Source organism: Coregonus lavaretus, assembly GCF_964263955.1.
Source record: "Coregonus lavaretus genome assembly, contig: HAP1_SCAFFOLD_1449, whole genome shotgun sequence".
Lineage (NCBI taxonomy): Eukaryota > Metazoa > Chordata > Actinopteri > Salmoniformes > Salmonidae > Coregonus > Coregonus lavaretus.
The window spans coordinates 76,791-90,274 of NW_028160959.1; the positions used below are offsets into that span (position 1 = coordinate 76,791).

Sequence of the window (13,484 nt, forward strand, 5' to 3'; positions counted from 1 at the left end):
AACTGCACAGGTAGCCTAGTTATTACGGTGGATGGAACTGCACAGGTAGCCTAGTTATTAATGTGGATGGAACTGCACAGGTAGCCTAGTTATTATGGTGGATGGAACTGCACAGGTAGCCTAGTTATTACGGTGGATGGAACTGCACAGGTAGCCTAGTTATTAATGTGGATGGAACTGCACAGGTAGCCTAGTTATTACGGTGGATGGAACTGCACAGGTAGCCTAGTTATTATGGTGGATGGAACTGCACAGGTAGCCTAGTTATTAATGTGGATGGAACTGCACAGGTAGCCTAGTTATTATGGTGGATGGAACTGCACAGGTAGCCTAGTTATTATGGTGGATGGAACTGCACAGGTAGCCTAGTTATTAATGTGGATGGAACTGCACAGGTAGCCTAGTTATTATGGTGGATGGAACTGCACAGGTAGCCTAGTTATTAATGTGGATGGAACTGCACAGGTAGCCTAGTTATTATGGTGGATGGAACTGCACAGGTAGCCTAGTTATTATGGTGGATGGAACTGCACAGGTAGCCTAGTTATTAATGTGGATGGAACTGCACAGGTAGCCTAGTTATTATGGTGGATGGAACTGCACAGGTAGCCTAGTTATTATGGTGGATGGAACTGCACAGGTAGCCTAGTTATTAATGTGGATGGAACTGCACAGGTAGCCTAGTTATTAATGTGGATGGAACTGCACAGGTAGCCTAGTTATTAATGTGGATGGAACTGCACAGGTAGCCTAGTTATTAATGTGGATGGAACTGCACAGGTAGCCTAGTTATTAATGTGGATGGAACTGCACAGGTAGCCTAGTTATTAATGTGGATGGAACTGCACAGGTAGCCTAGTTATTAATGTGGATGGAACTGCACAGGTAGCCTAGTTATTAATGTGGATGGAACTGCACAGGTAGCCTAGTTATTAATGTGGATGGAACTGCACAGGTAGCCTAGTTATTAATGTGGATGGAACTGCACAGGTAGCCTAGTTATTATGGTGGATGGAACTGCACAGGTAGCCTAGTTATTACGGTGGATGGAACTGCACAGGTAGCCTAGTTATTATGGTGGATGGAACTGCACAGGTAGCCTAGTTATTAATGTGGATGGAACTGCACAGGTAGCCTAGTTATTATGGTGGATGGAACTGCACAGGTAGCCTAGTTATTATGGTGGATGGAACTGCACAGGTAGCCTAGTTATTAATGTGGATGGAACTGCACAGGTAGCCTAGTTATTAATGTGGATGGAACTGCACAGGTAGCCTAGTTATTACGGTGGATGGAACTGCACAGGTAGCCTAGTTATTATGGTGGATGGAACTGCACAGGTAGCCTAGTTATTAATGTGGATGGAACTGCACAGGTAGCCTAGTTATTATGGTGGATGGAACTGCACAGGTAGCCTAGTTATTATGGTGGATGGAACTGCACAGGTAGCCTAGTTATTAATGTGGATGGAACTGCACAGGTAGCCTAGTTATTAATGTGGATGGAACTGCACAGGTAGCCTAGTTATTAATGTGGATGGAACTGCACAGGTAGCCTAGTTATTATGGTGGATGGAACTGCACAGGTAGCCTAGTTATTAATGTGGATGGAACTGCACAGGTAGCCTAGTTATTATGGTGGATGGAACTGCACAGGTAGCCTAGTTATTATGGTGGATGGAACTGCACAGGTAGCCTAGTTATTACGGTGGATGGAACTGCACAGGTAGCCTAGTTATTAATGTGGATGGAACTGCACAGGTAGCCTAGTTATTATGGTGGATGGAACTGCACAGGTAGCCTAGTTATTAATGTGGATGGAACTGCACAGGTAGCCTAGTTATTAATGTGGATGGAACTGCACAGGTAGCCTAGTTATTAATGTGGATGGAACTGCACAGGTAGCCTATTTATTAATGTGGATGGAACTGCACAGGTAGCCTAGTTATTAATGTGGATGGAACTTCACAGGTAGCCTAGTTATTAATGTGGATGGAACTGCACAGGTAGCCTAGTTATTAATGTGGATGGAACTGCACAGGTAGCCTAGTTATTAATGTGGATGGAACTGCACAGGTAGCCTAGTTATTAATGTGGATGGAACTGCACAGGTAGCCTAGTTATTAATGTGGATGGAACTGCACAGGTAGCCTAGTTATTAATGTGGATGGAACTGCACAGGTAGCCTAGTTATTATGGTGGATGGAACTGCACAGGTAGCCTATTTTTTGGAGTGATTTGTTTGACAATGAGATGAAAACATCACACAACACCAATGATATGCACAACTGAGCCTGCACAGACTGTGAAAAACAACAGTAAAGGGGATAAGATGTTGACATGCCACAGTATCCCGTCTAAGATCAGCATATCCCAGGCATCTTATCCTGGTTTCACATAACCGGGATACAAGCTTTTTCGGGGTTATTGTAAACAGGATATTATGTTTTATATGCGTCAACTCAAAAACGGAATACTTGAGTGTCCCGATCAAGAACGAGATATTGGTATGCATGTAAATGTGGTCAATGGGTATGACATCTGTCTGTGTATAAACCAGCTCTACTCGGTGAATAGTTGGACGGCTGCTTCACTAATCTGTTCTAGTGGAAATGTACCTCTTATTGTCCTGACCTGTATTAAAATAATCCACTCCAGTTACATCTGCAGGTTGTGGTTATAACCTTAAACCTTATTTAGCTTAGCACTGCAAGTTTAGTCTCTACTATAGTTCTAATGTCAGTCCTATTTCCCAAAAGTCATTGGTTCCACATTCAGGAAGAGCACCATAGGAATGATGGTTCTGTGTTTCAGGAAGAGCTCCATAGGAATAATGGTTCTGTGTTTCAGGAAGAGCTCCATAGGAATGATGGTTCTGTGTTGTTTCAGGAAGAGCTCCATAGGAATGATGGTTCTGTGTTGTTTCAGGAAGAGCTCCATAGGAATGATGGTTCTGTGTTGTTTCAGGAAGAGCTCCATAGGAATGATGGTTCTGTTGGAAGAGCACCTGTTGTGGAAATTACCACCAGGGACACCTGAAGTCAATATTAAATGAATCATTCTTTATTATCAGCAAGCTGGAGAGGTTCCAACAAACTTAATGCGCCATAGGACACGTCGGTCGGGAGCTCTGCCGGGGCAGTCCCGTTAGTTCTCTTCTATACTGCTTACACAGACAAGTTAGATTTGCATGATTTACATTATTCATCATTTAACGTTTGGTTCATGCATGTGACCGACCAATGCCTCATGAGGCTTCTCCTCTTCAAGCTGAGACCTTGAAACTGAGAGACCCCTTTCGGTTCTCAAAGCAATGTTCTGGGCATACTGCCAAATTGCTTATACTGATGGTGAGGATTCCTCCCAGGCACAATCAATCAGTCACTTGCATGAACCCAGTCGAATTGGTTATTAGAAAAGCACAAACATAACATTTTCCCTCACACACCATAGGAATAATGGTTCTGTTGTTTCAGGAAGAGCACCATAGGAATAATGGTTCTGTGTTTCAGGAAGAGCACCATAGGAATAATGGTTCTGTGTTTCAGGACGAGCACCATAGGAATAATGGTTCTGTGTTTCAGGAAGAGCACCATAGGAATAATGGTTCTGTGTTGTTTCAGGACGAGCACCATAGGAATAATGGTTCTGTGGTGTTTCAGGAAGAGCACCATAGGAATAATGGTTCTGTGTTGTTTCAGGAAGAGCACCATAGGAATAATGGTTCTGTGTTTCAGGACAAGCACCATAGGAATAATGGTTCTGTGTTTCAGGACGAGCACCATAGGAATAATGGTTCTGTGTTTCAGGAAGAGCACCATAGGAATAATGGTTCTGTGTTGTTTCAGGACGAGCACCATAGGAATAATGGTTCTGTGGTGTTTCAGGAAGAGCACCATAGGAATAATGGTTCTGTGTTTCAGGAAGAGCACCATAGGAATAATGGTTCTGTGTAGTTTCAGGACGAGCACCATAGGAATAATGGTTCTGTGTTTCAGGAAGAGCACCATAGGAATAATGGTTCTGTGTTTCAGGAAGAGCACCATAGGAATAATGGTTCTGTGTAGTTTCAGGACGAGCACCATAGGAATAATGGTTCTGTGGTGTTTCAGGACGAGCACCATAGGAATAATGGTTCTGTGGTGTTTCAGGACGAGCACCATAGGAATAATGGTTCTGTGTTGTTTCAGGACGAGCACCATAGGAATAATGGTTCTGTGTTGTTTCAGGACGAGCACCATAGGAATAGTGGTTCTGTGTTGTTTCAGGACGAGCACCATAGGAATAATGGTTCTGTGGTGTTTCAGGAAGAGCACCATAGGAATAATGGTTCTGTGGTGTTTCAGGAAGAGCACCATAGGAATAATGGTTCTGTGGTGGTGTTTCAGGAAGAGCACCATAGGAATTATGGTTCTGTGTTTTAGGAAGAGCACCATAGGAATTATGGTTCTGTGTTTCAGGAAGAGCACCATAGGAATAATGGTTCTGTGTTTCAGGAAGAGCACCATAGGAATAATGGTTCTGTGTTTCAGGAAGAGCACCATAGGAATTATGGTTCTGTGTTTCAGGAAGAGCACCATAGGAATAATGGTTCTGTGTTTCAGGAAGAGCACCATAGTGCGCATGTTGTTCCGGTTTTACGAGCCCCAGAAGGGAAACATCTACATCGCTGGACAGAACATCAGAGACGTTGGACTGGACAGTCTGCGACGGGCCATAGGGGTGGTACCACAGGTAAACTACCTTGATTTTGATTGAACTTATTGATCCTGTATTAATTTGACTTGGACAATAAACTCTCATAACAAGGGGGCACAGTGGAAACCTATAGAAACTACAGGTTATTTCCGTCAGATGTTGAAAGAACAGTTTGTTTCTTTGTTCAGTGTGTTTCTACAAGTTTCTACACTTTATTTTGTCCTCTCCTGATGTTTCCTCTCCTCAAGTTGAGCTGAAGGTATTGATTTGACTGTACTGTTTCCTCTCCTCAAGTTGAGCTGAAGGTATTGATTTGACTGTACTGTTTCCTCTCCTCAAGTTGAGCTGAAGGTATTGATTTGACTGTACTGTTTCCTCTCCTCAAGTTGAGCTGAAGGTATTGATTTGACTACTGTTTCCTCTCCTCAAGTTGAGCTGAAGGTATTGATTTGACTGTACTGTTTCCTCTCAAGTTGAGCTGAAGGTATTGATTTGACTGTACTGTTTCCTCTCCTCAAGTTGAGCTGAAGGTATTGATTTGACTGTACTGTTTCCTCTCCTCAAGTTGAGCTGAAGGTATTGATTTGACTGTACTGTTTCCTCTCCTCAAGTTGAGCTGAAGGTATTGATTTGACTGTACTGTTTCCTCTCCTCAAGTTGAGCTGAAGGTATTGATTTGACTACTGTTTCCTCTCCTCAAGTTGAGCTGAAGGTATTGATTTGACTGTACTGTTTCCTCTCCTCAAGTTGAGCTGAAGGTATTGATTTGACTGTACTGTTTCCTCTCCTCAAGTTGAGCTGAAGGTATTGATTTGACTGTACTGTTTCCTCTCCTCAAGTTGAGCTGAAGGTATTGATTTGACTGTACTGTTTCCTCTCCTCAAGTTGAGCTGAAGGTATTGATTTGACTGTACTGTTTCCTCTCCTCAAGTTGAGCTGAAGGTATTGATTTGACTGTACTGTTTCCTCTCCTCAAGTTGAGCTGAAGGTATTGATTTGACTGTACTGTTTCCTCTCCTCAAGTTGAGCTGAAGGTATTGATTTGACTGTACTGTTTCCTCTCTACACTCTCTTCTCTCATTACGCTCTCTTGTCTCTCTGTCTTTGTCTGTCTCTCACTCTCCCCCCCTCTCCCCACCCCCCTCCTTCCTACCCAGGATGCAGTGCTCTTCCATAACACCATCTTCTACAACCTTCAGTACGGGAACATCAACGCCACGCCAGAGGAGGTTTACCAGGTTGCACGGCTGGCAGGGATACACGACGCCATCCTCAGGATGCCACATGGATACGACACTCAGGTCGGGGAGAGGGGACTCAAACTGTCAGGTAGGGACGGGGAGAGGGGACTCAAACTGTCAGGTCGGGGAGAGGGGACTCAAACTGTCAGGTAGGGGTCGGGGAGAGGGGACTCAAACTGTCAGGTAGGGGTCGGGGAGAGGGGACTCAAACTGTCAGGTCGGGGAGAGGGGACTCAACTGTCAGGTAGGGGTCGGGGAGAGGGTACTCAAACTGTCAGGTAGGGGTCGGGGAGAGGGGACTCAAACTGTCAGGTAGGGGTCGGGGAGAGGGGACTCAAACTGTCAGGTAGGGGTCGGGGAGAGGGGACTCAAACTGTCAGGTAGGGGTCGGGGAGAGGGTACTCAAACTGTCAGGTAGGGACGGGGAGAGGGGACTCAAACTGTCAGGTAGGGGTCGGGGAGAGGGGACTCAAACTGTCAGGTAGGGACGGGGAGAGGGGACTCAAACTGTCAGGTAGGGGTCGGGGAGAGGGTACTCAAACTGTCAGGTAGGGGTCGGGGAGAGGGGACTCAATCTGTCAGGTAGGGGTCGGGGAGAGGGGACTCAAACTGTCAGGTAGGGGACGGGGAGAGGGGACTCAAACTGTCAGGTAGGGACTGGGAGAGGGGACTCAAACTGTCAGGTAGGGACTGGGAGAGGGGACTCAAACTGTCAGGTAGGGGTCGGGGAGAGGGGACTCAATCTGTCAGGTAGGGACTGGGAGAGGGGACTCAATCTGTCAGGTAGGGGTCGGGGAGAGGGGACTCAAACTGTCAGGTAGGGGTCGGGGAGAGGGGACTCAAACTGTCAGGTAGGGGTCGGGGAGAGGGTACTCAAACTGTCAGGTAGGGATGGGGGAGAGGGTACTCAATCTGTCAGGTAGGGGTCGGGGAGAGGGGACTCAAACTGTCAGGTAGGGGTCGGGGAGAGGGGACTCAAACTGTCAGGTAGGGACGGGGAGAGGGGACTCAAACTGTCAGGTAGGGGAGAGGGGACTCAAACTGTCAGGTAGGGGTCGGGGAGAGGGGACTCAATCTGTCAGGTAGGGGTCGGGGAGAGGGGACTCAAACTGTCAGGTAGGGGTCGGGGAGAGGGGACTCAAACTGTCAGGTAGGGGTCGGGGAGAGGGGACTCAAACTGTCGGGGAGAGGGGACTCAAACTGTCAGGTAGGGGTCGGGGAGAGGGGACTCAAACTGTCAGGTAGGGACGGGGAGAGGGGACTCAAACTGTCAGGTAGGGGTCGGGGAGAGGGGACTCAAACTGTCAGGTAGGGGTCAGAGAGAGGGGACTCAAACTGTCAGGTAGGGGAGAGGGGACTCAAACTGTCAGGTAGGGACTGGGAGAGGGGACTCAAACTGTCAGGTAGGGACGGGGAGAGGGGACTCAAACTGTCAGGTAGGGGTCGGGGAGAGGGGACTCAAACTGTCAGGTAGGGGAGAGGGGACTCAAACTGTCAGGTAGGGGACGGGGAGAGGGGACTCAAACTGTCAGGTAGGGGTCGGGGAGAGGGTACTCAAACTGTCAGGTAGGGACTGGGAGAGGGGACTCAAACTGTCAGGTAGGGGAGAGGGGACTCAAACTGTCAGGTAGGGGTCGGGGAGAGGGGACTCAAACTGTCAGGTAGGGGTCAGGGAGAGGGGACTCAAACTGTCAGGTAGGGGTCAGGGAGAGGGGACTCAAACTGTCAGGTAGGGGTCAGGGAGAGGGGACTCAAACTGTCAGGTAGGGGAGAGGGGACTCAAACTGTCAGGTAGGGACTGGGAGAGGGGACTCAAACTGTCAGGTAGGGGTCGGGGAGAGGGGACTCAAACTGTCAGGTAGGGGAGAGGGGACTCAAACTGTCAGGTAGGGGACGGGGAGAGGGGACTCAAACTGTCAGGTAGGGGTCGGGGAGAGGGGACTCAAACTGTCAGGTAGGGGTCGGGGAGAGGGGACTCAAACTGTCAGGTAGGGGTCAGGGAGAGGGGACTCAAACTGTCAGGTAGGGGAGAGGGGACTCAAACTGTCAGGTAGGGACTGGGAGAGGGGACTCAAACTGTCAGGTAGGGACGGGGAGAGGGGACTCAAACTGTCAGGTAGGGGTCGGGGAGAGGGGACTCAAACTGTCAGGTAGGGGAGAGGGGACTCAAACTGTCAGGTAGGGGACGGGGAGAGGGGACTCAAACTGTCAGGTAGGGGAGAGGGGACTCAAACTGTCAGGTAGGGGAGAGGGGACTCAAACTGTCAGGTAGGGGTCAGGGAGAGGGGACTCAAACTGTCAGGTAGGGACGGGGAGAGGGGACTCAAACTGTCAGGTAGGGGTCGGGGAGAGGGGACTCAAACTGTCAGGTAGGGGTCAGGGAGAGGGGACTCAAACTGTCAGGTAGGGACGGGGAGAGGGGACTCAAACTGTCAGGTAGGGGTCGGGGAGAGGGGACTCAAACTGTCAGGTAGGGACGGGGAGAGGGGACTCAAACTGTCAGGTAGGGGTCGGGAGAGGGGACTCAAACTGTCAGGTAGGGACGGGGAGAGGGGACTCAAACTGTCAGGTCGGGGAGAGGGGACTCAAACTGTCAGGTAGGGGTCGGGGAGAGGGTACTCAATCTGTCAGGTAGGGGTCGGGGAGAGGGGACTCAAACTGTCAGGTAGGGGTCGGGGAGAGGGGACTCAAACTGTCAGGTAGGGGTCGGGGAGAGGGGACTCAAACTGTCAGGTAGGGGTCGGGGAGAGGGGACTCAAACTGTCAGGTCGGGGAGAGGGGACTCAAACTGTCAGGTAGGGGTCGGGGAGAGGGGACTCAAACTGTCAGGTAGGGGTCAGGGAGAGGGGACTCAAACTGTCAGGTAGGGGACGGGGAGAGGGGACTCAAACTGTCAGGTAGGGACTGGGAGAGGGGACTCAAACTGTCAGGTAGGGGAGAGGGGACTCAAACTGTCAGGTAGGGGTCGGGGAGAGGGGACTCAAACTGTCAGGTAGGGGTCGGCGAGAGGGGACTCAAACTGTCAGGTAGGGGTCGGGGAGAGGGGACTCTAACTGTCAGGTAGGGGTCGGGGAGAGGGGACTCAAACTGTCAGGTAGGGGTCGGGGAGAGGGGACTCAATCTGTCAGGTAGGGGTCGGGGAGAGGGGACTCAAACTGTCAGGTAGGGGTCGGGGAGAGGGGACTCAAACTGTCAGGTAGGGACGGGGAGAGGGGACTCAAACTGTCAGGTAGGGTTCGGGGAGAGGGGACTCAAACTGTCAGGTAGGGGTCAGGGAGAGGGGACTCAAACTGTCAGGTAGGGGTCGGGGAGAGGGTACTCAATCTGTCAGGTAGGGGTCGGGGAGAGGGGACTCAAACTGTCAGGTAGGGGTCGGGGAGAGGGGACTCAAACTGTCAGGTAGGGGTCGGGGAGAGGGGACTCAAACTGTCAGGTAGGGACGGGGAGAGGGGACTCAAACTGTCAGGTAGGGGTCGGGGAGAGGGGACTCAAACTGTCAGGTAGGGACGGGGAGAGGGGACTCAAACTGTCAGGTAGGGGTCAGGGAGAGGGGACTCAAACTGTCAGGTAGGGGTCGGGGAGAGGGGACTCAAACTGTCAGGTAGGGACGGGGAGAGGGGACTCAAACTGTCAGGTAGGGGTCAGGGAGAGGGGACTCAATCTGTCAGGTAGGGGTCGGGGAGAGGGGACTCAAACTGTCAGGTAGGGGTCGGGGAGAGGGTACTCAATCTGTCAGGTAGGGGTCGGGGAGAGGGTACTCAAACTGTCAGGTAGGGGTCGGGGAGAGGGGACTCAAACTGTCAGGTAGGGGTCGGGGAGAGGGGACTCAATCTGTCAGGTAGGGGTCGGGGAGAGGGGACTCAAACTGTCAGGTAGGGGTCGGGGAGAGGGTACTCAATCTGTCAGGTAGGGGTCGGGGAGAGGGTACTCAATCTGTCAGGTAGGGGTCGGGGAGAGGGGACTCAAACTGTCAGGTAGGGGTCGGGGAGAGGGTACTCAAACTGTCAGGTAGGGGTCGGGGAGAGGGTACTCAAACTGTCAGGTAGGGGTCGGGGAGAGGGTACTCAAACTGTCAGGTAGGGACGGGGAGAGATGCTTGGCGCACCGCTGTCTTTGGACAGATAACATGGTAATAGACTGCTTGTAAAGCCATAATAATCTTTGTTTAAAATGATTCAACTTTAACCTTGATAATCTTCCTAACACCTTTCAAAGACAATGAATTACAGCCAGTGCTTTAGAGAAAACCGACAGTGCTTGTATAGTGGAGAAGGGCCAGGAGAGGGCTCCAGCCTGGTATCTAGTGTTGATGAGGACGTGACTGAAGCTAGTTGTCTAGTGGAGAAGGGCCAGGAGAGGGCTTCAGCCTGGTATCTAGTGTTGATGAGGACGTGACTGAAGCTAGTTGTCTAGTGGAGAAGGGCCTGGAGAGGGCTTCAGCCTGGTATCTAGTGTTGATGAGGACGTGACTGAAGCTAGTTGTCTAGTGGAGAAGGGCCAGGAGAGGGCTCCAGCCTGGTATCTAGTGTTGATGAGGACGTGACTGAAGCTAGTTGTCTAGTGGAGAAGGGCCAGGAGAGGGCTTCAGCCTGGTATCTAGTGTTGATGAGGATGTGACTGAAGCTAGTTGTCTAGTGGAGAAGGGCCAGGAGAGGGCTTCAGCCTGGTATCTAGTGTTGATGAGGACGTGACTGAAGCTAGTTGTCTAGTGGAGAAGGGCCAGGAGAGGGCTCCAGCCTGGTATCTAGTGTTGATGATGACGTGACTGAAGCTAGTTGTCTAGTGGAGAAGGGCCAGGAGAGGGCTTCAGCCTGGTATCTAGTGTTGATGAGGACGTGACTGAAGCTAGTTGTCTAGTGGAGAAGGGCCAGGAGAGGGCTTCAGCCTGGTATCTAGTGGAGAAGGGCCAGGAGAGGGCTCCAGCCTGGTATCTAGTGTTGATGAGGACGTGACTGAAGCTAGTTGTCTAGTGGAGAAGGGCCAGGAGAGGGCTTCAGCCTGGTATCTAGTGTTGATGAGGACGTGACTGAAGCTAGTTGTCTAGTGGAGAAGGGCCAGGAGAGGGCTTCAGCCTGGTATCTAGTGTTGATGAGGACGTGACTGAAGCTAGTTGTCTAGTGGAGAAGGGCCAGGAGAGGGCTTCAGCCTGGTATCTAGTGTTGATGAGGACGTGACTGAAGCTAGTTGTCTAGTGGAGAAGGGCCAGGAGAGGGCTTCAGCCTGGTATCTAGTGTTGATGAGGACGTGACTGAAGCTAGTTGTCTAGTGGAGAAGGGCCAGGAGAGGGCTTCAGCCTGGTATCTAGTGTTGATGATGATGTGACTGAAGCTAGTTGTCTAGTGGAGAAGGGCCAGGAGAGGGCTTCAGCCTGGTATCTAGTGTTGATGAGGACGTGACTGAAGCTAGTTGTCTAGTGGAGAAGGGCCAGGAGAGGGCTCCAGCCTGGTATCTAGTGGAGAAGGGCCAGGAGAGGGCTCCAGCCTGGTATCTAGTGGAGAAGGGCCAGGAGAGGGCTCCAACCTGGTATCTAGTGGAGAAGGGCCAGGAGAGGGCTTCAGCCTGGTATCTAGTGGAGAAGGGCCAGGAGAGGGCTCCAACCTGGTATCTAGTGGAGAAGGGCCAGGAGAGGGCTTCAGCCTGGTATCTAGTGGAGAAGGGCCAGGAGAGGGCTCCAACCTGGTATCTAGTGGAGAAGGGCCAGGAGAGGGCTTCAGCCTGGTATCTAGTGTTGATGATGACGTGACTGAAGCTAGTTGTCTAGTGGAGAAGGGCCAGGAGAGGGCTTCAGCCTGGTATCTAGTGTTGATGATGACGTGACTGAAGCTAGTTGTCTAGTGGAGAAGGGCCAGGAGAGGGCTCCAGCCTGGTATCTAGTGTTGATGAGGACGTGACTGAAGCTAGTTGTTGTTCTACTGTTACTACTGGGGTGTTTTATATCAACCAGTCTGACCTGCCTCTAGATATGTGTATGCTTCCTGTCCTGTCTGTTGCCGGGTGTGTCAAGACTGCATTATTGACTTCCTGTCCTGTCTGTTGCCGGGTGTGTCAAGACTGCATTATTGACTTCCTGTTCTGTCTCTGTTGCCGGGTGTGTCAAGACTCCATTATGTACTTCCTGTGCTGTCTCTGTTGCCGGGTGTGTCAAGACTGCATTATTGACTTCCTGTTCTGTCTCTGTTGCCGGGTGTGTCAAGACTGCATTATTGACTTCCTGTGCTGTCTCTGTTGCCGGGTGTGTCAAGACTGCATTATTGACTTCCTGTGCTGTCTCTGTTGCCGGGTGTGTCAAGACTGCATTATTGACTTCCTGTGCTGTCTCTGTTGCCGGGTGTGTCAAGACTGCATGATGTACTTGGTGTGTTTCAGGTGGGGAGAAGCAGCGTGTGGCCATAGCCAGGGCCATACTGAAGAACCCTCCTATCCTGCTGTATGATGAAGCTACGTCCTCACTGGACTCGATCACTGAGGAGGTAACCCACACACTTCAGAATCTCCTGTTGTCTCTTCTGCAGCTCAACTCAGTGTACCAACCAACCTGTCAGCTCAGTAGATGTTAGGGGGATGGAAAGAGTAACTGCCCTGAACTTGGAGAGAATAGACCACATGTCATATTATACATGTCGATTTTTATTGCGTTCTTATTGTAAAGTTTTTTATACTTCATGTTCCTGTGTTGTTTCTCTACAGCATTCTATAACTATTTCTAATACATGCGGTAAAGAGGTCAATCGAACTCGACCAATACAATGGAATTGCCATGGAAACGTGTGGCGGAAAGGTCCCAAATCTCCTCATTGCCCTCAGCAAAATTAGGATATTGTTTGTGAATTTCACACTGTTGAAGTCAAAATCTGAGTATAATGCTTGTATGGATGTCAACACCAACACATGTTCAGCCATTGTTAACAATCAACCGCATTACAGTTAAAAAAGACTGACTACCACCACCGATTTCTGTATGCTAGCTATGCTAACCAGCTTATACGAATGGGAGTTAGCATTTAGCAGCCACTTCTTCTAAACCTGAAAAGGGACCACTTCTACGTGTTATGCTCGGTAACAGCCAAATATATCCACATCGGACTTAATTAACGAAATTGTGGGCCTGTTATATACATAAATCATAACGGATTTGACATATCGACTTTGTTAGGTCAGATTTGTTGAATGCGCGCCAATCTAGTCAATGGAATGTCTGTGTTCCATTAACTCCTGAACCGCATCTATACTTGATGTTCCTGTGTTGTTTCTCTACAACATTCTAGAACTATTTCTAACACTTGATGTTCCTGTGTTGTTTCTCTACAACATTCTAGAACTATTTCTAACACTTGATGTTCCTGTGTTGTTTCTCTACAACATTCTAGAACTATTTCTAACACTTGATGTTCCTGTGTTGTTTCTCTACAACATTCTAGAACTATTTCTAACACTTGATGTTCCTGTGTTGTTTCTCTACAACATTCTAGAACTATTTCTAACACTTGATGTTCCTGTGTTGTTTCTCTACAACATTCTAGAACTATTTCTAACACTTGATGTTCCT

General features: G+C 49.5%; 1 protein-coding gene across 5 annotated transcripts in view; it reads left to right on the forward strand.

Annotated features, from left to right (window-relative positions):
* The window catches only part of abcb7 (ATP-binding cassette, sub-family B (MDR/TAP), member 7), a 71,056-nt gene that overhangs the window by 47,097 nt on the left and 10,475 nt on the right, over positions 1–13,484 (forward strand). For 4 of the 5 annotated variants that reach the window (XR_014612254.1, XR_014612255.1, XR_014612256.1 and 1 more), the window contains exons 12-14: positions 4,604–4,733; positions 5,855–6,026; positions 12,305–12,408. Coding sequence is in view for 1 of the 5 variants with exons in the window: in XM_084195773.1 (XP_084051899.1) it covers positions 4,604–4,733; positions 5,855–6,026; positions 12,305–12,408 (406 nt within the window). In the remaining 4 variants the exon portion in view is untranslated. The remainder of the gene's footprint in view (positions 1–4,603; positions 4,734–5,854; positions 6,027–12,304; positions 12,409–13,484) is intronic. The other variant, XR_014612257.1, reaches the window with a different exon arrangement.